General features: G+C 35.4%; 1 protein-coding gene across 1 annotated transcript in view; it reads left to right on the forward strand.

Annotated features, from left to right (window-relative positions):
* The window catches only part of LOC149551300 (uncharacterized), an 83,491-nt gene extending 59,371 nt beyond the window's left edge, over positions 1 to 24,120 (forward strand). Inside the window, exons 10-18 of the mRNA XM_089786853.1 lie at positions 85 to 553; positions 668 to 723; positions 1,308 to 1,384; positions 1,513 to 1,595; positions 1,739 to 1,818; positions 15,476 to 15,555; positions 16,857 to 16,902; positions 17,176 to 19,226; positions 23,901 to 24,120. Of these exons, the coding sequence (XP_089642979.1) occupies positions 85 to 553; positions 668 to 723; positions 1,308 to 1,384; positions 1,513 to 1,595; positions 1,739 to 1,818; positions 15,476 to 15,555; positions 16,857 to 16,902; positions 17,176 to 19,182 (2,898 nt within the window). The 3' untranslated portion in view covers positions 19,183 to 19,226; positions 23,901 to 24,120. The remainder of the gene's footprint in view (positions 1 to 84; positions 554 to 667; positions 724 to 1,307; positions 1,385 to 1,512; positions 1,596 to 1,738; positions 1,819 to 15,475; positions 15,556 to 16,856; positions 16,903 to 17,175; positions 19,227 to 23,900) is intronic.
* Positions 24,121 to 26,255: the final 2,135 nt, after the last annotated feature.

A 26,255-nucleotide genomic window follows, 5' to 3' on the forward strand; every position in this document is an offset into this window, starting at 1 on the left:
TTTCTTGTTTTCTTTTTCATTCTCTTGTACTAGTTATCACTCATTTGTATGTTACTAATATGGTATAGAGTTAATGCCTTTCAGGGTGAAGAACTTACAGCTGATTATAATTTTCAACCAGCATCTGGTGCAGCAGCTGAAAAATGTGCATGTGGATCTGCTAACTGTAGAGGGTTTATTGGGGATTTCAAAAATCCAACAGATGTAGTTGAGAATGAGTCAGATGGGGAAGAACCTCTGCCAATTATGGTGAAAGAAGAAAGTGAGGATGTAGCTACAGTTGTTGATTGCCTCAAGTCATCTTTAATTGAGAAAACACAAGACTGGCATGAGTCTAAGATCGAGGTTTCCAATAAAGTTCAGTCAGGTCCTCTTGTGAAAAAGCTTCTTGCTGTTTCAAGTGGGGATGGTAGAAGAGGTATGGTGAAAAAGCTGAAACGATCCAAGACAGTTTCCACCTCAGAGAAATCTGGTACTTTGAACTCAAAGGGGTTGGGTATGAGTGGACATTTTGATGGAGGCAACAACATGCCACTTATTCAAGTTCGCAAAGGTAATAACGTGCCGCTTCCGTGGCTGTAGATTTTTTTTTTCATATTTAAATTTATTAGGTTATTTAAAAATTTATTACTAATGTTGCTAACTATATAATTGTAATTGATTTCAGTACAAGATATACTCAGTGAAATGCTGGATGTAAATGGTGGAATTGTAAAGCGAAGGGTAATTTTTTCCATCTCTCCTAAAATTTAATTGCTATTTGCATATATCTATCCCTCCTAGTACTTCCCAAAGTAGACTGAATCTATCTTTATAATATGGGCTTCCGTTCATTATAGATGAACAATGGCACTTGGGTTATATTTTGCTGAACCTTGTAGAGATGCGCCATTGTTTTGATAATGCCACTGTGATTGTATTCTCTATCTTTTTGCTGGAGGATTTGGAATAATAGTGGTTGTGGTGATAAATAACATAATCTGAATGCAATTGACTTGTTTTATGCTTGGTGCCCTGTAGAAGTACATGATTTTACATATCATGAACACCTAGTATGTTGGGTTCTAATGCAGCATATTATAACAAATTTCAGGGTAGTAATAAGAATCTGTCAATGTAGGCTTTTCACATTCACTGCTTTTTATTGAACTGATTGACCTTATAAATTACAAAATTGGATGAACATAGCTCGATTTCAGATTGCACAAGAATTTTCTCAAAAATTGAGTTCTTAAATCACATTGTTAATTATTGCTTTAAGTTGAATGACGTCACCCATGTATTTAATGGTGTTATCAATTCAACAGGACGTTGCAAAGCATTACTTAAAACTTTTGGTTGTAACAGCTGCATCAGGTGATGCAAATGATGAGGCATCTGGCAGGTTATTTCTTATTCTGTGCCCAATTACATTCTTCTCCATTTTCCAGATTGCATATGTTTTGCAGTTCAATAAATATTAAAGAGCAAATTGTAGTCAACAGTGTTGTAAACAAACTTGTTTCTGTTCAGTACAAGAGACCTTTCAATGGTTTTGGATGCCCTACTGAAAACAAAGTCACACTCTCTGTTGGTGGATATTGCAAATAAGAATGGTATCTTTTCTGACTAATTGATTTTTACCTTGTATGATAAGGCTGACTGCTTAATAAATGCTTCTATTGGGTATACATTTGTTTGGTTCTGTAACTCTGCAAAATCTACACGTTTGTAATTCTGAGGGGTATTGAATGTGCAGGTTTTCAGCTGCTGCATAATATGATTAAGCAACACCATAAGTTTCCTGTCAAAATTCCTATCATTCGCAAACTTCTGAGGGTGAGTGGATAGTGCATGTATAAGATGCAAGTCATGGAGTGGAGTTAATCTTTTTTTTTTTTCCCTACAAATGTATGTCTTGATTTTGCCATTAATTGATAGTGTTGATAACATACTATTTGTATGTTTTTTTAATACCTACTTAACTGTTGTGACTTACAAAAAGTTGCCTCACATGGACACAACCTATTGTATACAAGTTTTGAATACAAGTAACTACAAAGTGTTGGAAATATAGATGGAGTAACTGAGAGGGGGGGTGAATCAGTTACCACAAAAACAAATTCACAGATCTCTTAGATGTCTGATAAAAACTGATTTCTACTGTAATTCGGTAAACACACAAAACATGCTGTAACTCGGTAAAAGCAGTGTGATTTACTTATTACTGATCTTAAACATTCACAGTGATTAACATGCAAGCATAAAAGAAATAACATGAACGCATGAGACACTAGATTTAATGTGGAAACCCAATATGGGAAAAACCAACAAGTAACTAGCTACTGATTTTCACTCTTTTGAAGTGAGCCCTGTTAGGAGCCAACCTGATTAAAGGTTACAAAACACACTGTTAGGTGTGACCTTGTTAGAGGATTTAATCATCCTGTAAGGAGTGGCCTTGCAAGAGGTTTTTAGAACAATTCAATGGAATTGTCACCTTGTTAGAGGATTTACAACTGACTGTTAAACCAACTCTACTAAGAGATTTTGGAATCACTGTTACAATGGTAAGAAAGTAACAATGAAATGACCTAAAAGAGATGCAATTGAATTGCTGATTACAAATCTCTGTTCTGCTTCACACTAGATCCTTCTTGATCGAATATAACTTTGCTGCTCCTCAAGGATATCTGACCATCCTTCAAATTTGCTCGCGCTTTCCTCGTCAAACAATCAATACACTTGCATACTTGCTCATACACACTAGAATCTCAACTTGACCTTTCATTTATACCATTCAGATTATCAAGCCGGCTCAATCACAACTTATAATGACCAATAATCATTACCACAGTTGGCTGGAATCAATACTTGAAATAATTAAACTTCATATCCCAAATTAACAAAATCCTTCATTGGCCGACCCTGCTCGGTAAACACTGATCTTAAAATGATTTCCTGTGTTAACCAATAGAAGCTTGGTTAACATTGCGAACTTGCAAAATCCTTTGGAAACCGAGTGAACTCGGTGAACACTAACTTTGACCAACTTTCCTTCATTAACCATGAGAGCTCGGTTAACACTACTTTCTGCGACAATTTCCTTCGATGCCCGAGTGAGCTCGGTAGACACTATCTATGCAGAGTAATCTCCAGGAATGCTCGGTAGACAAGGAAAATTGCATTGCTGATCAAGTGAGCTCGGTAAGCACTATTTGCCAACTGATATGACATTTGTATAGCATCAAAGACAACACACAATTAGACAATTGTATCCAACAGAAAGCATATCCTTCTGTGTTCTAACAACCTATGATTGTAGCCAAGATTGCAAGAAAGAAGTATTTTGTCTTCTAGTAGACCTCACAAATTTGCATTCAAACCCTGTATGAACAGCATTAGAAATTTAGAACCCTTCTGTCTGACTTATTAGGAATCATAACAGAAACATTTTGGAACTCATTGATGAAGGTATCAACATCACCTCTCTGTCTAATCAATGCCAACTCATGGAAATACATCTCTACATCCTTTTGATCAAATCTAGCAATAAAATTGCTGCTGAAATTTTGATAGGAATGAAATTATGAGTCAATGCATGATTTTGTGTTATGAAATCATAATGCCGTTAATCATATGTTGCTCCTTCAAATATAAGGTTGCAAACTTGATTGTTGCCTCTTCTGGCATGGGTTTGAGTGTCAAAAATGTGTCAAGTTTGTGATTCCAAGCATGCGCTGTGCTTTTCCCACTGTGATCAAAATTTGGAAGGGCCAATTTGCTCAAGGAGTGCTGATACTACTCATGTCAGCTTCACGATTTCGTTCTTGTGTTCCTTTTCTTGATACCCCGCTGGTTTTTATATTGGTTCAATGATATCTCATTTTTTATTTCTGCAGGGACTGAATGGTACTCATCATATTCTGCTATCACCTCATCAACCAATGATTGCTCTTCCTCGGGATTAGATACTACCTTCTCTTCTTATAGTATGAATGTAGGTTGTAAATGTCTATTCAAAATATCTGTATTGCCTCTCTTTGGAATGTGATTACCCGCATTGCTATCATCATCTGTATTATTCTGATTCACTCTGAAGATATTGGAATTTTATGTGACATTCGCCCCGTGTCTGTAATCAACTGCTGTTGTGATTGCATAAATTGTTGCATTATTTCCTGCTGTCCATTTGAAAAATGGCTCAATATATTGTCCACACTAGGCTGGTAAATCTCCTCTTGGTCCTTTCCTGAAGACTCTCATTACCCAAACCACCACCAAAGTTCTTGATTCAATTTTAACTGTTGCTGTAAGTAGCTGTCATGTCGCTGAAAACTAAGTGAAATTGTTTTTTATTTGTTCTTTTTCTGCATATTGTTTGGACCTGTGACTAGCGTACATTATCGTCCAATCTGGCAGGATTTTGTCTTTGATACCACTGTAAACCTCATCACTGAATTTTTCCAATTTTTGTTATGGACCTTTGTCATGTTTCTGAGAACATAAGTACTCCTTGTTTGCAGGGATGTGCATTTCAGATTCGCAAGTTTATGCGTGTTTGATTACAATGATTGAATGTCATTTTTCTAAATTTAATGCAAACTATAGTTACTTCCCATGCCCGATAGAGATCCCATATTTTTTAAAAATACCTGGAAATAGCCTTTGTAGCTCCGGCAGTTAAAATTAGAATGCTATTACATTCTGCAATGTTCTTAGAAATGGTCCAAACACCTATTTAAATTAATCATACAAATTATATCATCAAATTGGATCTTCAAATGAACTCCTCATTTTCACAATTCTCTGTCTAACTCCTATAGATAACATAGTGACTGTAGTGGATACCCCCAAATCTGCTTACAAAGTATTCACAGCTATATGATAATTTTATCAAACACTTAGCTTGCAGTCCCTTATTTCCTGTCATGTGCTACAACCCTTATGGCTCTGAAAAGGTTTGTCTGTATTGTGTTGTGTTGGCATGTAACATGAATATAGGAATTGAAAGCATAAACATACATCACAGAAATAACCAGCACACTATATTTATATTGATTTCCAAATGAATAAACAAGTGCAATGCTGACTCACTGAATACTCCAGCAATAAACTGGAACAAACATCGTTTACATCAAATAGTTGATGGCTTGGCCATTGCATCGATCTGCTGCAAACAGTATGCAGCTGCTAAGTGGCATGGCTGCTACAATACACGATTGCTATAGTGCACGCTGCTGCTACAGGATGCGGCTGCTACAGTACATGATTGCTATAATGCACGCAGCTGCTACAATACACGATTGCTATAGTGCACGTGGCTGCTACAGTGCACAGCTGAAAGAATAGACTCCAAAGACCAATCCCAAGGATTGATGTCTAAAGTGACACAAATGAGGAGGACATCCCCAAATGCCCAATACAACCTGCAAATTGCAAGTACTTCAATTCTTCTTCTCATCCAATCCAATGCCCGAACAATGCCCTCAAGCTCTCCTTTTATTCCCATTTTGTAGGGTTGGCCCACTTTTCACAAGCAATGTGGGGTTAAAATAAAATAAAATAAATAACATCTTATGTCTCCCTTGGGCGTCCGAATATAAATAATATTAAAGCAACACTTTAATAATTTAACATTTATTTTAAATGCTACTTTAATAATATATCAAACTAGGAATGATTAAGCCAAATCACTCCAAGATCCCTCTGAACTCTTTGCTAGCCCCCTAGGACCATTGTAAAACTAGGCTAGCGGCAACATAGTTGACAATTGCTAAAGAGGGGACATTACAGTGACCTAAATTGCTGCTTGTGAAGAAATACATCACTGTTAGAAACTCTATTCCTCCTGAAATGAAGTGTTTTCTTTTAGACATTGGAAGTTTAGTCTCAGATTATGAAGACCCCTCAGAGTCATGTCAACATTTTCTTTTTGCACGTAGGACTAGTGTCAACCTTTGAATGCTTCTCATGCCAACAGGAAGAAGATGTGTCCCCAGTCTTGAAGGGGCTTCTATAACAATCTTTCCATTATATATGAGTCTATTTTTACTCATCAATTGCATTAACTAATCCTGGATAACATTCATGGCAACATAATGTCGATTCTTCGTATTAAACACTAGCCCAAGCTATGCGATCATTCAAGAATGCCTTCTAACACCAATGCAAAGGGATTTAACCCAGATATAAGTCACACACAGTTATAAAGTCATTCTTGTAAAAGGACTTGACCCAAATACTTGACCCAACTCAAAGATGGGGAAGGATGATTTGACACAATAGAAGTTTACATTAGGCATCGCATCAAATAAAAGGAGTTGTGGAAATTCAATTTATACAACTTTATGGCAAAAGTGACATTTTTTGTTTATTTTAAAAATTTTTAATGTGTTAAAAAATTGGGGATGGATGCAAGTCCCGTCTCCGAAACCCTGGCTTTTTTTGGGGGGATGCGTCCCCGGGGAACATAGCTTTTAATATACAGGAGAAGGATAATTCGTATGCAACAGAGAGAATCCTACGTTGCCATCAAAGATGATAAAGAATTATTAAACTACCTAACTCATCATGCCACAAACTATCCTATGTGGATATAACCACTGTGAATGGAGATAAGGACAATCACGTCCTGGTTTGTAGCTTCAGTCGGATTGATTCGATCATGAGATACATTGTTGATGGTAAATCATCATATATATATATATTAATATATATAATATAACATACATATTATATATATGGTTATTTATATTATTAATATATTAACTAATGATGATTAAACATAGAGACATGTCTCCTCCCATATTTATGAGTTTTCAAATCTGCATTTCAAAGACTCCAATAACAATGGCAGTATTATTACATTTGTAGTAAATGATCATACAACATTAACATGGTATTAGAGCTAGGCTGCAAACGTAAGAGAATAAGAATCAACGATATGAGAAATGGTATTTTTTTGCTGCAAAAGATTTTAATATTATTGACATCGAATCTCTTAAGTCTGATCAGCAAATATAACAAAATAGTCAGTGAATGAGAGAGAGACCACCTACATAAGAATTCAAGATAATTAACATGGTATTTAGAACAAAATTAATCGCATACGAGATGGAACAACATAGAAAGAAAATTGAATATCAAGGCTTCTGTTGTAGTGTTTAATATTACATACCAATAAGGGAATAGTTGAGTATTGTCATTAAGTATCAGGGATTCCGTTGCATTCCAACAAAGAATTTTGCAAGTAAAAGGCACTTCTCGAGAGATCACATTGTCAAGCAGCATAGTCTGGCGGTTTAATTATTTGAGGAAATGTTTATTTGTCGGGTCAAAGGTTCACATAAAATATGGGCAACTATATTTTGCGAGTTAGAGAATCATATGAAAGCCTATGTGCCTTATAATTCAACTAGTTCCTGTGATGTCAGTCTGAATCGTTTGAAATATTGAGCCCTTACAAATTAAACAATTTGAGAGGTGGGTTGTAACCAATATTAAGAATCAAGTTAGAATACCATCCGTAAAAGAACAATTCATAGAAGATTAAGAGTATTTGGAAATTCTGGAATTATCGTGGTTGAAATCTTCTTATAAATTAGAATACAGAGCACAGAAATGGGTTAGATTTACAAAGCACTTAACTATTCTAGTATGGCTATGAATAATATTGTGGTTTCTATTTGTTAAGAGACTTCTATTATGGTTTCTCATGGCAGAAGGGAAGTGTAGGGAAGTAGTGATTTCTGAAGATGCCTAGTGTGTGTCTGGAGCTGTGCAAGGCTGAGATACCTATTTTCATCGTGGGGTAAGCCTGTGATATGCCGCAAGAACCACTTATGATTTTCATTAGCTTCTATCAAGTATGGAAAGAAGGGACCTATGAACCATCTACTAGAGCCAAAACAAAGTCCTGGAAATCTTATGGAGCCTATAGAAGAACGTGAATGTTGAGAGCTAAACTTATGTAACTTCAAACAACAATTGCCAGCACACTTATTGAACAGATTCCACGTTTGGTGTTATTGTGTAGTTTCTGTATTGCTGGAATACTATTCTAAAGCTTTGTGTTCATTATTGCTGGAATACTATTCTAAAGCTTTGTGTTCATTATTACAGGTCATGTACCTTTAGTTGTTGGACTTGAAGATCTTTTCTTGAAGAATCTATACATAATTGGAATATATCAGAAGATCTCACAAAAAAAAACTATGCAAGTATCAAGCAACTGTGGAAGTCTAAATGTGCCCACTTTCACCAGACAATTCCAAATGATAATATAAAGGTTTCAGATATTTAATTTGATAAGCAAACAAACACTATCCATTAATACCCGAGATAGAGTGGAGCTCATGCCAGTATACTCATTTTTGATTGGGATTATCTGACTACACAACGAATGGTGAATCTACTCTTGGCATTGCCTTCTGTTATCTATCATTATTGGAGTATGATATGAGCATAAATAGAATAGAGGTTGAATAAGATGGTCACTACTATGGTTGCAAGATTATAAATACATTTCACAAATGGAAACCCGTCAGTGTTAAATGAGATAATAATTTTGGGAGTTAGATTGAATGAGCATGTTGCTGAAAGCAATATATATAGAAAGTGCACAAACACATTGTCCTCTAGTTATTGTATCCCTACTTATCAAGTAAAAAAAATGATTACCCCCATCGTTTTGACTTGGATAATAAGAGGGACCATTACATCTCATATCTTATTATTGATGGTTTATCATAGTAAAGATTATTCTGCATACATGTTCTGAATCATTCTTAGAAGAGTTATAAAACGTTACAATAAATTAATCAAGTTCATAAATGCAAGGGTAATGTTATTATGACACGAAGGAGCATTGAGGAGTTTAAGGAGCTAAAGATAAATAGGAATATATGGTAAGAGAGCCATCCACAGAGTATTGAATAAAGAGATAAGAATTCTATGTAGGAAACAAAGGGTAAGTTACCAGCAAAGCATAAAATTAGTGAAAAAACATCAAATACATTTGAAGTATCATTTAAGCAATATTGACACTGAGAATATAAGGTGATATCAAATATGATCAATATGTAAGCTAAAATTATAAGACAGGGTTTTTGGTAATCATTTTTTTTACTTGATAAGTAGGGTTTTTGGTTCTTATAAGAGAGGGTTTTTGGTTCTTTTTCTTACTACTGTTGGATAGGGATTGTCTATCAATGGATTTCCTTTTCTTTTTAGCACTTTTGCTAGGAACCTCGGCAGATTGCTTTGAATTATCACTAGTAACTCCTACATGTGCAGCAAAAGTCACCATTTGATTATCTGTAGAGACATCCATCATTGAACACATAGCCCCAGGTTGGGGATTGCCCTCCTCTAACAAAGACTGTCCAGCATTCTTAATTCGTGCAACTCTACCATTAATGGTAGCCAATGCTAATTGTTGAGCATTCAATCTAGTAGGAGCACCTACATCATCTCCCATAATAGTATTCTTACTGGAATCACAATTATTGTGGTCTGATTGAGCCCCAACTAGGGTAGAGGGATGTTTATCATCGGTATTGGGATTACTGTTAGCCACAAGGATAATATCAAGATTCAAAATCTTCCTCATAGAGAGGATTAACCAAGGTGATAAGATTATTCCCTGTGTTCCCATTATTATGATTATCATTAGCTTGGTAACACTCTTTGCCTATACTGGAGGTATCAGCCCCTGAAACATAATCTTTAGGATTACTATCCTTGTGTGAATTATGACTAACCTTATTTGTTGGCTGTGGGCCATCATCCCTCACGGGGTTTGCGACATCCCTTAACTGCCTCCATGGTTTAATATGACTATTGGTTGTATAGGGCATTTATAGGTTGATCTTTTGGTGCAACGACAACCCTGACCATTCTAACGAGTGGTATTAGAGCTTTGTCACAGGTTCAAATCCATGCAGGCTGCGATGAGTGACATTGGGAGGGGGATTCTTGGTAGTTGGCTAGTATCTTGTGGGGTTCGCGACATGGCTTAACCTTCTCCTGTGGTTCTATAAGGCTATTGGTTGTATTGGGCATTGACAGGTCGATCTTTTAGTGTAACGACAACCCTGACCATTGTAACATAATATCAAATCAGGAGAGTACAACCAAAACTACTGATTAATATTGAAATGACATTGATCATACAACAAGACTATGCCAATATTACAAGCCAAAGATATCCACTCAATCATTGATGAAGAGATCATCAAATAAGTTATCAACCTTCAGATTGAATTCTGACATAACTATTTATATTCTTTATGGACCTAAGTGGTAGTAATCTACTAAAAGTTAGAAGTTTCAATAACTTGAGTACACATTTTATAATTAGCAATAGCAACATACATCTAAGTAATATGAAGCTATTCATAACTGCTATTCTATATCCAAGGTCTTTATAGACTATTATCAGTCATACCACAGATATCAGAGACAACGAATACTTTTAGACCACTATAGTATATATAACATTTGCATTATGATAGACCAGTAACAACAATCACTTCGCTGGTATTACAGACTGCTCTACTCCAGTCAGCGGCAATTAAGAGTTCAGATAAAGCAAGCAGAAGATTATAAAGATCATCTCCATATGCCTGATTTTGATGGCAAGGCAATTCTGACTAAATAAATGGCAACATACTTTCTCCTTTCAGAACCTTTCACCGGCAGGGGGCAGAGTAATTTCTGAATGACATTGTTCCTTATAAGATTTTGATTGCAGACATTGCCGGCTATGTGACACATATATAGTTGTATCATCAAATTGTTTTGTCTATTCTCCTTGTTCAATATTTGACATATGTTGCATCACGACAAATCTCACACTGCTTCCATCATATCAGAATTCATGGAGTGTGTTGTTACAAGGCATTTTGATTATTGTTGCAAGTCTTTCTTTATCAGATATGTCAGCAAACTAAATCTGATAAGAGGAGGTAAGGAAGGGCTGTGCAGATCATTCAATACCCAAGGATTAATTATGTACAAACAACATTCATTCTCAGATGGGTGAATGTATATAAGAATTCTTCTGTGAGAACAGAGTTTACAGATCTATAATAAACTAAGTTCTGGACATTGTATATTCAGAGCATCAGTGTATACAATAATTAAATTGCAAGAAGTGGGACAAGCCTGAAATAAATATCGTGCAATTAGAGTTCAAAGCAAGTAATCATATACGAGTTATATCAAATAATACAAACAAGGACTAGAAAGGCATATGCAGTCATTGTGAATTTGGAGAATTTACAAAGACAGATGCGTCAGTGCAGTGGAAAATTGGAAAGAGAGATAGCCCAAGTTGACAATACTAAAAGCGAGATCTATATTATGCATAAATTGAAGGATATGCATACAAATAAATTATTGAACATGCTTTAGAAACTTTAAAAAAGATTCTTAAAAGCTGACCTAAAGTTTTATGAACATCAAAGCATGAAAGAATCACTTTCTTTGTTTCATCATATTGTTCATTCTTGACAACTAAATAAGAGTTTATGATTATTATCAATGATGTAAGGATTGAGGACAAGAAGCTTACGTCAACGTCAACCAAAGTTCTAATATCATGAATTTGTCATATGATGGATAACATTAATTACACTTAGAATGGCTAAACTATCCAAATTGTCTAGTTATGGTTACCAAAGAATTTGAACCATCAATGGTTATCCGCTTGATGACCAAAGCTCTGAGTATTAGTTTCATGAACACTTAAATCAAAATATAGGTATATGGTGGATGGTTTTAGAGAAATGTGAATACTCATTTGCCTCTATTGATAAGCTTAACAAATGTTTGGATCTTCATTGGATGAAAGGACCAAACTAGAAAGAAGATTAATACTCAGCAAGAAGAAAGAAGCTACCAACAGAGATAGAGGTTGATATCATTTTGGATGATTGTCTCTCATTAGACTTGATATTGATTGAAAACTCTATAAAAATAATATATATGGGAATTTTACATTGTGGGTGGGGAGAATAATTACCTTAACCCAATGTTTCATTACCATTGGAGTCATTTTTTGATTTGATGCATATGGACCTTCATTGGAGAAATTAGTTATCAAGAATATTGATGTACAGATAAGTATATATATGTATTACATTTATCTACTCATTATAGTCTCTTTCTTATTTGTATTTCTATATGTAATATATGAGCTATTTTTCTTGATATTTTCCTTTGTATTTGAAGATGATCTTGTGGGAAAAGAAGGCTGGTACTTTACACATGCTACCAAATATTGTGATCCAAAATTCATTAGTCATCTGATGATAAGTGAGGTTCTTGAATTGAATATTCTCGATGATTGAGATTGAGTATTCTTCCATTAAGAGGGAGTCTGACACTTCCTCAATTGCAACGTAGGAGCTTAGAAGATTGATACTCAAAGGCAGTCTAAAAATACAAGTGTATGAATGCATGATTTTGATAGGCCTACTCCTATGTACATCATGAGGAAAGAAGATTGATATCAGTTTTAGAGGGAGTTCAACAAGCATCCTTAGGCGAAGAGAGCTCTAAGGGAGTAAATAAAGGACTTGATTTCCTAGGACCGTTGTATAGAGGAAGAATTTTGAAGTGTGATATCTTCTCTATAAGGGAAACGATTGAAGTGAAATTCCTTATAATGCATTCTTCTCTATGAGAGAGAATTTGAGGTGAAATCCCTTGTTCCACCCTCTGACTTGGCTCGTGGTTACTATTTTGCATATGTGGATAATGTCATGAAAGGTGACAATTTTTCATTGATAATATATCTGGAAGGTAGCTATTGTAAGATGATGATCTTATCAATAGTTTGACCTGTTGTCATGACAAACTTCATTAATTTGTTGTCCCAGAGTGCTAGAAGTCATGATAACAAATGTATCATGATCAAACTTCATTAAGTTGTTGTCCTGTAGTGCAAGAGATAATGATACTTGTCATGATAGAGACCATGACATTGTGATTTCTTGTTATCTGGTAGAATACATTAAGTTGTCCTTGAGTGCCAAAAATCAGATAACTCATATCCTACTAGGATATAACATATTGTTTTGGTAGGCATCAAGGATTTGATGCCAGTGCACATACCAAAAGAATATAAGTATGATGAATATCATATGATTAATATTTCCTGTTGAATCATACTTCGGATTATATTGAGAGATAACATCTAAGTTGATGAATATACGTTGATATTCTTAAATATGCCATTCCAAGAATATTATACTGAGATGATATCTCTTCATATAGTTGAGAGCATAATGTGTTCTATAACAATCCTCCCTAGCTAGGAGGGAGTGTTAAGTTTGTAGCTTCAGTCAGATTGATTCGATTATGAGATTCATTGTTGATGGTAAATGATGATTTACCATCAACAATGAATCTCATAATCGAATCAATGTGACTGAAGCTACAAAATTAACAAGGTTTGCATACAAGGATTCCTTTGTTCAATGTTGACACACAATAGTCATTATATTGCTGAATACAAGTTAAGTATCCACTTTAATAATGCAGAAATGTATCAATCATGCCCTTCACCAACTACTCAAAGAATAATCCCATATAACATGTAGGCTTGAAGGTGTCAAAGAAAATTTCAACTATAAATGCCTCACCTAAATATACATATCAGTCAAGGATGTCCTTATGAACTAATGCTCATGAATGTAAAGAATGTAATACATCTTATTCAGTTACCATTCTCATGAAGGTTGTACAATGTCTAGGATGAGTGCCTGATCAATGTTATCATATGAACATTTGAGATTTCCTTATATCTGATTTTTTCTTCTATTATTTTAATAGTTGTCCCATGCTGTCACCAAAAAAATGCCTTTAGAAAGAGCTTCTTCGAGAGTGTCTTGTTGTCATCCCTATCTTGGAAATCTTGGGAGAGCATAGCTTCTAGTTGCTTTGTCAAAGCTAGACGTGTCATTGATACAAGGGGACTGCCGATTGTTCATGTGGACCTCCACCATTCATGATTTGTTGTGGCTTTGTGAGTTGAGATTACTTGTTGAAACATGCTTCTAGATTGCAAATCCAATAAGCATCCACCTTGCCCCTATCATTTGCTTCATAAAAATGGAGAATGAATATCTTGACGTCCAGCTTGAAAGTAGGTTGCGCAGTTGGTTTGATTAAGGGAGTTGAGCTATTTGTTTGTTGTTCTCCCATTAGTTGTTAAACATGATTGTCCTTCGTTGCATAAATTGAACTTGAAATGCAATTTATTGTTGCCTTTGGCTATGTAACTTTTGGGTGAGAAATTTGGTTGAATTGGGGTTTTATTTGGAACTTGAGGGACTAGTTGAGCTATCAGCCAAGGAAGTTGATACAAACCAAAATCATAAAGTTGCGTTAAAGGTCTTAAAAAAAGGTCCATGCTGGAAGAATATGATTACGTCCATTGTGTTTGGGCGCAATATATTCAATGATGTTAATCTGCCATATCTGTTACTTTGCAAATTTAAGTACATCGTGAATGCTAAAAAAAAGTAGCTATCCTACAAAGCTGACTTGGGTATATCTTGATTATATTCAGTTACCAGGATGCCCCAGGCCAAAAGCTCCAGGGACACCAAGTCAAAGTACATATAAACGATTAGAAAGGAATATTTGATAGAAACATAGAACAATGTATGCTCGATGATCTTCCATTTAAGAATCCCTAACTCAATGACATTTCCAGCTGGTCTTTGACTATTCCTTCTGTCTTTTTTTATCTCCATCTCATTTGGTGCACCTCTCTTTTGAGGCATTTTAATATGTCGAGTTTGACCTGTGGGATTTGCAAATCCTAGCGACTTTGGTGAGTCTGTGTCTGAGATTCTCCCATCCTTGCAGCCTAGTTAACTAGCTTCATTTGACCTGTCTTGGCTCGGCAAGTCTGCCAAGTCCCCGACGAGTCTTGTAGTATGGAATTCATAGGCACCTTGTTCCTTAATATCTCAATTTAGAAAAATGCATGCGTGTGCATGGTTTGTAGCCTTATACACATTTCTACCTATGTGCCGTGTCCATTAAGGAAGACAATTGCTTATGCCTGCTTATATCATTTTGTTGGATATACCTGTAAATTTTAGATGCATAATGGATTTTAGCCTTAGTTTTGGCATGTCTTGATAGATTAATGCTTTTTATGATGCTGACATTAATGTTTTACTTTGGAAGCAAATTATGGAGTGTTGTGAAACATTAATTTTATATTTATATTATTCAAAATAAGTAGTTTTGTGTAAAATTATATATATAGTTTAAACATATCTTGATGGATTAGTGCTTTTTTTTTTAGTTTTGATTTTTGTACTTTTCTTTGGAAGAAAACTTTAAGATTTTTTTGTAATTGGTAGTTTAATTTTGGATGTGCTTCTTTCTCAGTTTTTTCTTACCTTAATCTTGTTGAATGATCAGTTTTATCAGTCAAGTAGCTATCTAACTCCCATGTTGTTTTGTATAGATATTGCATCTATTTGCAGTCAAGAAGATTTTCACTTCCGAACAAATGAGGTCTATTCCTTCACGTGAGGGAGTTGAAAGGTCAGTTTATCCTAGTTTTTATTTTTAAAGTAACTGCGAGATCATTGAAATGGTATAAAGTTAAGCTTAATTTTCAGGGACTTCAGAAAACAGTCAGTGGCTTTCATAGAAAGTTGAGAGTATTAATAAGGGTATTGTCTAGTGCATCCTCAATACAAATTGGATTACACATTTTATCTTAGAAATTCAAAGATGTTGAAATATTTGAAAAAGCTTAGTTATGCGCACATGATTGTAATTGAAATCACTCCAATAGAGAGGCACTATGGTGGACACCTTAGGAAGAGTGATGCCCTCCAAAATACTTCTTCATGGAGATTTAGTCCAGTTGGTAAATTATCCCCTTTCCTTAACTACACGTCCAAAAGTTCCACATGTATCGAAAAGAGTTCTACCAAAATATGTAGCTTTGAATGACAAGCATATTAGTTTATGATGGAAGGTTCATGCATCGTTAATTATTTTGGTGCATTGAACTCAAGATATCATTATTGATCGATTTGTTAAATCTTTATTGAACTATCCTTTTTCATTGTATGAGGTTGTCTTTGTGGGCATTTTTAAAGGTGAAATAATAATTTTGGTTTTTTCTGAGTTACTTCCTGAAAGAGTAACCCATCTAATCTTTGCAGGGGATTCTCTTATTCCATACAACATTTATTGGAAGTGTGCAAATCACTGCATTACAAGATGACTAGTGTTTTCTTATCTCATCTTTACTCTGAATTACTTCTACAGGGTGATGCCAATAAGCTTCTTTTAAAACTAAAGAATAGGTGTAATATGTTTTAATATTTATACATCCTTCTAATTTCTCCACTTTTCTTTACTGCTATCCTAATTGTTTCCAGTATAGGACGTAATTTGTTATGAGTTGTTGCTACAAATCGCCATGGATAGAATCCATGACAGGGTCTTGAAAACTAAGCCATTTTTTTACTCTTCTCCTTTTTCTGGGTTTAGTATGATGCTCAGACAATTGAACTTGTGTGTCAAGTGACCATGGTATAAACTTATAAAGTAACTAATAACATGAGGGGAGTGTCATGAAATACAATTTGCGAGTGGTTTTATCAAAAGAGAGTCTAAGATATCACATCTCTTCTCTTAAGACTTTTAAGTCTTTATGTATCACACCTCACTACACAACTAAATTTTATTTTGTACTAATCCTTTGTATGTGCTTGCTACCCTCTTAATGGTCATGTATTGACATTTTTTTTTCCAGTTTTACCAAGAGACTAGATTCTAGACACTAAGTATATGTGCGTTACATGATTCGTATCCGGTGGGTTTTGCAGCTTTGAAGAGTCTATTTGGAAGCTCACACGTCATGAAAATCCAGAGGTAACATGTCTGTTCCATAAATAGCCTCTGCTTTTCAACAGCCATCTGCTTTCTGTTTTACTAGATGTTATAGCTTCTAAACAGCAGCATACTTTTTAGTAGATTAGATCAAATACCAGGTATTTTTCCATTTTTTTAGCAACCAGATGTGTGATTAACTTACTCAGAAGGCAGATTGTGGGATTGGCATTTGTGGCCAGATTGTCACAAGGCTTATGTTTGGCAGTACATGTAGACATGCAAATTGACTGTGTATGTGCTTTGGTATCGCAGGTGCAAAAGCTTGCTCGTCAAATTATAGAGATCTGGGATATTTTACCTGTTCGAAAATCGTTTGAGGTAAAGCAATCACCCCGTGGACCTTCACTTATTAAAGCCAACAATCAAACCTGGAGAAAGGACAAGCTTCCTTTAAATCATAAGGCATCTTTTTCAATCAAATCCAGCACGCCAGGAAAACCTGAAGATGGTGCAATAGCAAATTGTGGGCAACTCATTGATGAGAAAGAGACTGCCAGGGTAATAGAAGAGAAAGAGAAGGGAGTAATATTTGAGCCTGGTAATGAATGTAATTCAAATGAACCGGACTCCTTTAGAAATGGTGAAAGGACATGTAATCTGGGCGACTCAAGGCAGTCCCTTGGAGCTGAGAAACAGCGATCAGATTCATCGTCAAAAGATGAAACTCCTGGAGATTATTCTTGTTCACAGGAACAAAAGAGCTTTCCTCCAGTTAATGTTTCAGAGGAAAGACAGTGGCTCCAAGGTCCGAGGAGAAAATTCTTTAACAAAAATGACAGATGGCCTCCAAGATATCCTTCATCTCAAAAGAACATGTTTTCTCGTGAAACAGGGCCTCATGAGAATAGACCAGGCATTGCAGGTGGCACACATACACTGGACAAGAAAACTGAACTGCAGAATGGAGTTCAAGTCAGCACAATACCAATAATAAATTCCAACCAAAATATGATTATGCAGCCAGCACCATCCCCTGTAGGAGTTATTCCATTTGTACCACAAGAAAATGGAGTTGGAAATGGATTAACCCAGGCCGCTTCTCCTCACATGCCAGTTGCATATGGTATACCTTTAGAACTCTTTCAGAAGCTTCATGGCTTGCCTGTCTGCAAGTCGGTTGATACCTCAGCAATTCGAGGTATGCAACCAAGAGAATTTGGAGGAGTAATGAGCACTACTCCTTGCCGTATTCCATGCGAGCATTTCTCAATGCAACAAACAACCAACATAGTGCGGCCATTCCACAGTTCTGGATGTTCAGTTTCTCTTCCTGGATTTCCTCCTGATCCACGTACACTAGCAGTACCTATAGGTGCTCCATTTGGTGTCCATCCTGGATTTAGGCCACTTCCACTCCACCATATATCCCAGGCCCCGGCCAATCAAATACAGCGGCAAGGATTTTTATTTCATTCCAAGAAGAATGAACCAGATGTTTTGGACCAAGATACACTTGAACCTGAGCCTCCTGTTCCAGGACTTTCACCACCACGTTTGTCAGAAAATTCTAAATCTACTCATGTTTCACCTTCTTTTGGTTCGGTTAACGAAAGAAACAAGACTTCTGATTTATTTAAAAGGACTAGTTTGTTGTATAACAAGAATAAACAAGCAATGCTGAGCAAAAATGAACAAGGTATCTCCAATCTGACAGTGCAGGACTCTGCCAATACAAATTTTTCAAGATATGGCAACGAAATGGCAGCCAAGGAATGTTCTAGTCAAATGTCAGCCGCAGTTGATGATGACATGGTTGGTCATGCATCTCGGCAATGTGATTCGTTTTCTAGTCCTCCATGCATAGAAACAGGTCATCCCTCTTCAAACAAAATATATTCTCCAAAAGCCAAACAATTTCCTCCGGGATCTTGCTGTTCAGGGGGACCTAAGCAAAATGAATTTTCAATGAAATCCAATATTAAAATTGAAGAATGCAGAACAGTCAACAATGCACAGAGCCTCGTTTGTGATGGACAGCTTAAAGAAGCTAGAGAAGTTCCGAAGGAACAGGTTGACGTTTTAAAGACTAATATGGACTCAAGTTTCAGTCATTACAGAGGTGTGTCTACAAGCCCGAATGCAGCTGAAACTCAGTCTGAATCCTTTGCGAATGAGGTGCTTGGGCATACAAAATATAGCATCTCTCAAGGTGGTGCTGAACACCAAAACATAGATAAAGATTTTAAGTCAGGCTGGGAAGAATATGCATCACCTATGGATAGAAGTCATCCTGCAGTGCCGGAAAATTGGCATATTTAAATTCTCTTCTTCTGCAGTCAATTGTTACACGGTGCTATAAAATGGTGGGTATAACTATTGCCATATGATTTGTTTGTTCCTTGGAACTTTTAGATTTAGTTGCTCCTGTTTTCGAAAATTTAGAGTTCCTTTTTCCTCGTAAGGGTAGAAGGGGTGAGTGGGAGAGGAAAGAGGAGGGCATAACTGGGCAGCACTGGAAAGGGAGAGAAATTTTACTATTAGACAAGCTGCAGTATGTTGTGCTTATTTTTTAGTTTTCAAGTGACATTTAGTGAGAAATCTTTGTCGAAGAATAAATGGAAAAAAAACTTGTAACATCTTAATCATTATAATGAAGCATTATGCATCTCCAGACATCTCTTGGATGCACCTCATACACTGTGTATATCTGCAGATAGCCTTTTAATCTTGGGACAATTGCTCAACTATCTCATGTTGCGCTTGCATTATCTGTAATTTCTGCCAAATTTGTTTATGATTAGGGTTAAATAACATTGGTATAGTTAGATACACCTTTATATGTAGCAGGTAGTTGAGCAGTCATTTGAAACTTGAATAGCGTTTCTTTGTGTCAGCAGTTTAGTTATCAAGATTATTACATGCTTATACAGAGATTCAAGTTTACATATTTTTGTAATTTGGCATCTGGGAATTTATACTAATCTTTAAATGTTATGGAAGTCTACAATGATAATTAGGTCCTGATTTATTGCATGTAGTATTAGTTTCCTTCTCTTTTTGGAGAAAGAGTCAAATATGTTAAACAAAATATGTAAGCTCCACAAAATTATCAGTCTAGGGTTTAACCTAACACATGGAAAAATACCTTACATAAAACATGACAGCAAAGATAAATGCATAAAAACCCAGATAAAATATTAAAAACTATATTAATTAGCACTGAAACTATGAAGTACATTAGATATTGTAGAGAAGTTTGACTCAAGTAGTGCGTGAATGTTATACAAAAATGGTCACCTAACATTCCAGAGTGTGTAAACTGTAAACCATAGAGTCTTCAGAAAAAGGAACATAACATCAATTATTTGACCAGTAACTTTTTTTTCTGTGCTAGTCTTTTAGCCACATACCACTTTGGCTGCCCCTGTCATGGGACAAACATTATAGGAATTCTCTGAACTCTTTTAGTGCTGATGGTTGCATCCATGTGTATGAGAGGAAGCAAAATGCAAAGGGAGTTTTAGGAAGGGTGCATTTGGAGGGACACATCTTGGGGAGAGGGGAGCTGGTTCTTCATGGAAGGGGGATGTGGAGCACATTGCATACTTGGGGTGGTAAATCTAGTTGGATGTGGGGACATGATGGAAGGGAGGTTGTTAGGAACTTTGAATAATAAATTCTGGGAAAAGGATTAAACAGTTGGATGTAGCAAGTAGAAGGAAGGGGGTGGAGTTGGCAAGGGTAGCAAGGAGTTTGGATTGCGCTATGATTTTTGATTTTAAAAATAAAAATTCTTGTTACATTTTCAACTTCAAATTCCTTTTATCAATCTTTGTTTGAAACAATTCAGAGTGTTGTTTGTTGTGGTTGTTGGCTTAATGTATCTTTGCTCCTATTGCATTTGGTGTTGCATCTTGGCTACCAGTTGGCTGTGTCTCAGACAAATGATAATAAGAGTGTGGGTCCTTTGTTGAAGGCTTAGTTTTGACATTTGGTCAGTGACTTTGTATAGTGCCTTTTCTTTTCTTTGGATTTCAGTGAGAGATAGATCTTGTTAAGTCTGCCATATTTCCTAGAACATCTAATTTGTTGTTGAATCACCTTGCCGAGTCTTCTACATCAACTGAGGAGGGCCTTGTACAAGTTTGGTTGTGATTTATTCTTTTAATCACAACTTTACTTGGGTTATGTTATGTTGGTCCGCCAAAATTTAATTTATCTTGGCTGTTTTGGGGTACTATCCATCTGGCTTTCCTTAGTTCTAAAATTGGTTGGGTGTGATGGAAGGGAACATTCTATTTTTTAGCAACTTGTATGTCCATTATGTTCAGTGGTTTGAATCTGCTTTCTCCTGTGACTAAGCTAGAGCTGTACACGTGATAATGCACTATAGAGTTCCGATGATTGCTTGTTGGTCCGGGGAGTTTCCTATGAAAATTTGTACTTTTCTTTTTAAACCTATATTTCAAATGACAATTCTTGGTGTGATATTATGCACTTTCTTAAGTCACGGGCATGTCAAAGTTAATTTTGGATTAGCTCCTTGTCATTGTGTTCTAATCTGTATTAATTGAGTGACCTGGAAAGTGTTTCTCATGCTTGTCCATTTTGTATTCCAATGGTTGGTAACTTGGTACAAATGGTTGGACCTTGGATTCATTTTTGTTTTAGACTTTTTGCAGTCAGCGCTTTGTCATGTAGTTAGAGCCACATGTTTTTCACAGATTTCAAGCCACATATGGTGGCTTACCATATCATCAATCTTTCATTTTCTTGTCTTTGTGGAATGGCTAGTGAAACAGGGATTAGGCATTAGCCACTACACAGTCCCTGAATTTTATGCGTCTGGATTATAGTATCTTGGATCCGTTTATTCTTTGTCAAACAGTACCCTATCTCTTGGTGTAGGTTTGCAACAAAACACTACAGTTAGGTTGTTTAGAGAGTTGAAAAAATCCATTTTCTACTGAAATATGACACTCGTAGGTTATCCATCAAGTTCACCAATTTCTTGATCCTTGAGCATATAGATTCATTTATGTTTGTGGAGGTAATAAATTTTTTAATGGTGGTCCTGTGTTCCAGTTGTCATTCAGTGAATCAGAATACATGCCATTCCCTGCATTCCAGATGCTGAATTTCCAATTTTCTTCCTCCTTCTTTGAGGTGTTTTGTAACCAGTGAGAGATGGAGGTTCCAGTTTATATTGGCTGCATTGCTGATATCTTTGAGCTCATATCATTTTAGTTTACCGTTTGAGTTTGCTATCAATTTAAAGGATAGATTCTTCACTTATTTTTCCTATGATTGAGGGATACAAGGAGCATTAAGCATAAAAAATATTGGGAAGAAAAACAGAAGTCAAACTTTATTTTCACATTTGTGACACTGTCAGAGAAGCTGGCGGGGTTTAGAGACAGGAATCTTCAAGTGTGTTAACCTCAGTAAGTAGTTCATGGTCTTGATTTCTTGGCCATAGGAATCTTTTAAAAGTTCATGGTCTTGGTTTCTCAGCGATGGAAATCTTTTAAAAGCAGTTTCTGGTCCAGAGTGACAGCAGAACCATACAGATTGACATTAGTCATCAAGATGTTCAGATTTGAGAGCTGTCGTGTCCAGAATCATTCAGGCTTCGGATTTTCTGTAGTGTGTCCAAGATCATTTTGTTGTCAGATTTGCACATAGGTGCACCCAGTGCCAATTAATATAGATTTTAATTTTTATCTATGTTTGTTTTGTCTCATATGAATATAGTTACAGGTCTTTACATTTTGATTCATTAATTTCCTTCCACGCCCCTGGAGCATATTTGAATTGATTATCATTATACACTCGTCGCAAGTTTGCAGAAATGTCGTTAGATTTCTTTAGCTGTGCTTGCTGAAGGCAAGATAAGTCATTTATTACCTACATCAGTCCAGCATGCACTGCATTTGGTTTCCTGTGTGGTGAAGGAAATCCTTGGGGGATTGTTGATTTGTTTGATATGAACTGTTTTCTGTGTTTGCTATATGAAATGGGGCTTTGGGACTCTTTTCTCTGCATGATATTTCAAAAATTGGAGTTACCCATTCATCTCAAGTGTATCATTTTAAACTGCCTGAATGACTGTTGGTGATCTCTAGCCATTGAGGAGGCTATGCCCTTCTTAATAAGGGAAAAGTGCCAGTCTATCTGTGGTCTCTTATCTAGAGTCTGGAAATTCTGGATCTGATAGTATTAGAGATGGAGGGGCACTGGTGATGAGGTTGAAGCACGATAACTTTTCGTCATGAATGTTTCTCCTGCACAGTTGATAATATCAAATTTCAATTGCACATGGTATTAGAAAATATTCTCTCTCAGGTGGTGATGCATTGGTTTGGCTCACTAAAGGCTCCAGCAATTGCCATGGAGAAACTATCTAAAGAGATCCTACACTTTGCTAGGTGTTTTTACTTTTCTGAATAATTTGAGTAATAATATCAAATTTTAATTACATATGGTATTGGAAAATACTCTCTCTAAGGTGGTGATGCATTGGTTTGGCTCACTAAAGGCTCTAGCAACTGCCTTGGAGAAACTATTTAAATAGATCCTACGCTTTGCTAGGTGTTTTTACATTTCTGAATAATTTGAGTAATAATATCAAATTTTAATTACATATGGTATTGGAAAATACTCTCCCTAAGGTGGTGATGCATTGGTTTGGCTCACTAAAGGCTCTAGGAACTGCCTTGGAGAAACTATTTAAATAGATCCTACGCTTTGCTAGGTGTTTTTACTTTTCTGAATAATTTGAGTAAAAGCACATCCTTAATCTGTTATGTAGCGTATTACCACGGCCTCATTAAAATTATATCCATGTCTAATTACCATGTCCTGATATATTTCCTGTTTTTTGGTTACTATCTTTCATCAGAATAAAATAAATTTTGTCTTAGTGAGGTAACAGTTTTGTTCAATTTGAACCTTATTGTGGTAGATTTTGATTTCTGTTCCGTTCTTGGCAAGCATGGGTGTTCTAATACCGTTCCCTCCTTCGTGGACCACTGCAGGTTCTCTTAGGTTGCTTTGGTAAACTACTGCAATCATTCTTTGAAGTTAAACTCAGCACTGTAGCTGGGTACTTCCATCATTGTAATTTTATGTACACACAAGATGTACCAAGCCCATTATTATGGAATAGTTTATTTGATCATGGAATATGTGATTACGTTTCAAACATAGATCATATCTTCTGATGATTTAATTGAAGGGCTTTATTTTTTCAGCGTACATGCTTGTGCCTATTGTTTCATTATTATTGTTCCTAATGGTTCTTAGTCCACTATCTAAATTTTGTTTCCTGGAGTACTTGATCCATATTTATTTAAGATTGCCGTTAACACATGAGACTTGTGAAGAGAAAAGCAATATATTGAGCATGTACCATTTCTTGTAGAACCTTGTCCATATTATTGGTAAAATATTCAGAATAAAATCTTGCCATTCAAATTAGATTGTCTAAGAGATGGAATAAATGGTATAATATTCAAGTGCTCCTCCATGGTACAAATGATTTTTTTTGAGCATAGAATCTATCGTGTTGAGAGGAAGTAAAGTTTCCATTGCATGCTTGATGTTTTAATAGCCTTGTGAGCTCTATAGCTTCCTAGTGAGTTATTTTGTCAATCGAAGCAAATCTATTTCGTTAATGGAATGGTTCGAAGTTTTCTTATCTTATGATGTTTCAGAAATGCCATGCTTTCAAATTTGGTTATCTTTATCGACATCATTATCATAGTCACAAACTTGCGCATGCCATAAGTTGAAAGACCTTACAATTCATTTATGTTATTTTTTCTTATTTGTCCCCTGCTTCTAAGAAGTGTTCATGTTTTTACTTTCAGGACACCTCAAAGTGAAATAGCAAGGACACACCATTCTTAAAACTATACGAGGAACCTTACGTGTAACTAAAAAGTAAACCAAACTGTAGAAATTGAGAAATCAGCCTCTAGCTTACAATATGACTAGTTAAATCCCTCGATTTTGAGCACACTGTGCAAACAAGCCAAAGAAACTCTCTTTTTAGTTCACGGCAAAGGCTAATCAGTACTTATACGCAACGTGAAAGTTTGACTTTTAGCTTGAACCTTTACTTCTACAGCTAGGAAATGTTCGTGCTCTTCATCTAAAACTAAACTATGTAAAAACACAAAATTTGGAAATATTTAACAGAATATTCATCGAATCAAATGGAAGGATTTGTATCAAAGCTATGATCTTGATCAGTTTTGCAATATTTTCAATAAGCAAAAAACTATTTGATTTACTTAAACAAGAAATATATAGAGAGCACACGAAAACTTCAACAGTAATCTTAGATGAAATATAGGGAAAAACTAGATAAAATAAAATAAAATTTGGTTTCAAAATAAGTGCACAGAGCACATTAAAAAAAAAAAACTACGATATTTTACACGTGACCTATTCAAACTAAAGAAAAAACACACAGAAGTAACTTGAAAGAGAACTCATCCCAAGGCATCATCATTCCTTACTTTCAATGAGTCCTTGCTTAATGATTATTTTTTAACCTTTCTACGTGGACGTGTGTTTTGATTCTTGATTTTTTTTGTTTTTTCTGTATAGTTTTTTTTTTAATACTTTTGGTTGGCCTTTTCAAGGTAAAATTGGCACATCTCTATATAATAATTTCTTATGTTTTATGTTTTGGTGTTTACTTTTGTGCGGAAAAGGTATCTTAACTTTGGCTTTAATGTTAGATTACAAGATATGCAAGTTTTGAAAACAAAATGGAAAATCTAAAATTTTAAATTATAGGTTCAAGTTTTAGGTATAATATTTATTAAGGGAGTTGAAAGTATAATGGCTTAAATGATTATATTTCAAGCTACGACAAAATTACATTGAAGTAGCTTGAAGTGTAATAACTTGTTAATGTTTTTGAGATCTGTTCCAAATTTAATAGCACTGTCACAATGTTTTGGTATGTACTTACCATATGGCAGCCATCTCTCTAATATAGGATGAAGTATGGATAGACATGTCTCTTCACAAGACATGTCTATTCATTAGAATGTAATTAATATAATAAATATCTCATATATTAATATCTCACACTTATAAATGTAATATATTTGCACTATGATTTATCCAACTAAAACTACTAATTATTAACACTCCCTCTTAGCTTGGAGAGGATAAACAAGATTCATACACAATATGAATAACATATTACCTCAACGTAAATAATGGTTTCAAGAATGTCAACTCATTTGACTTACTAGATTATTGAATGCCAACTCATTTAGCAAATGTCAACTCATTTGACATTTGAAAGTCAACTTATTTGACTTTCTATTTCTTGAATATCAACTCATTTGATATTTGAATGTCAACTTATT

The sequence above is a fragment of the Cupressus sempervirens genome, chromosome 6 (assembly GCF_028749045.1).
Source record: "Cupressus sempervirens isolate cs-2001-9-10 chromosome 6, ASM2874904v1, whole genome shotgun sequence".
NCBI classification, from domain to species: Eukaryota; Viridiplantae; Streptophyta; class Pinopsida; order Cupressales; family Cupressaceae; genus Cupressus; species Cupressus sempervirens.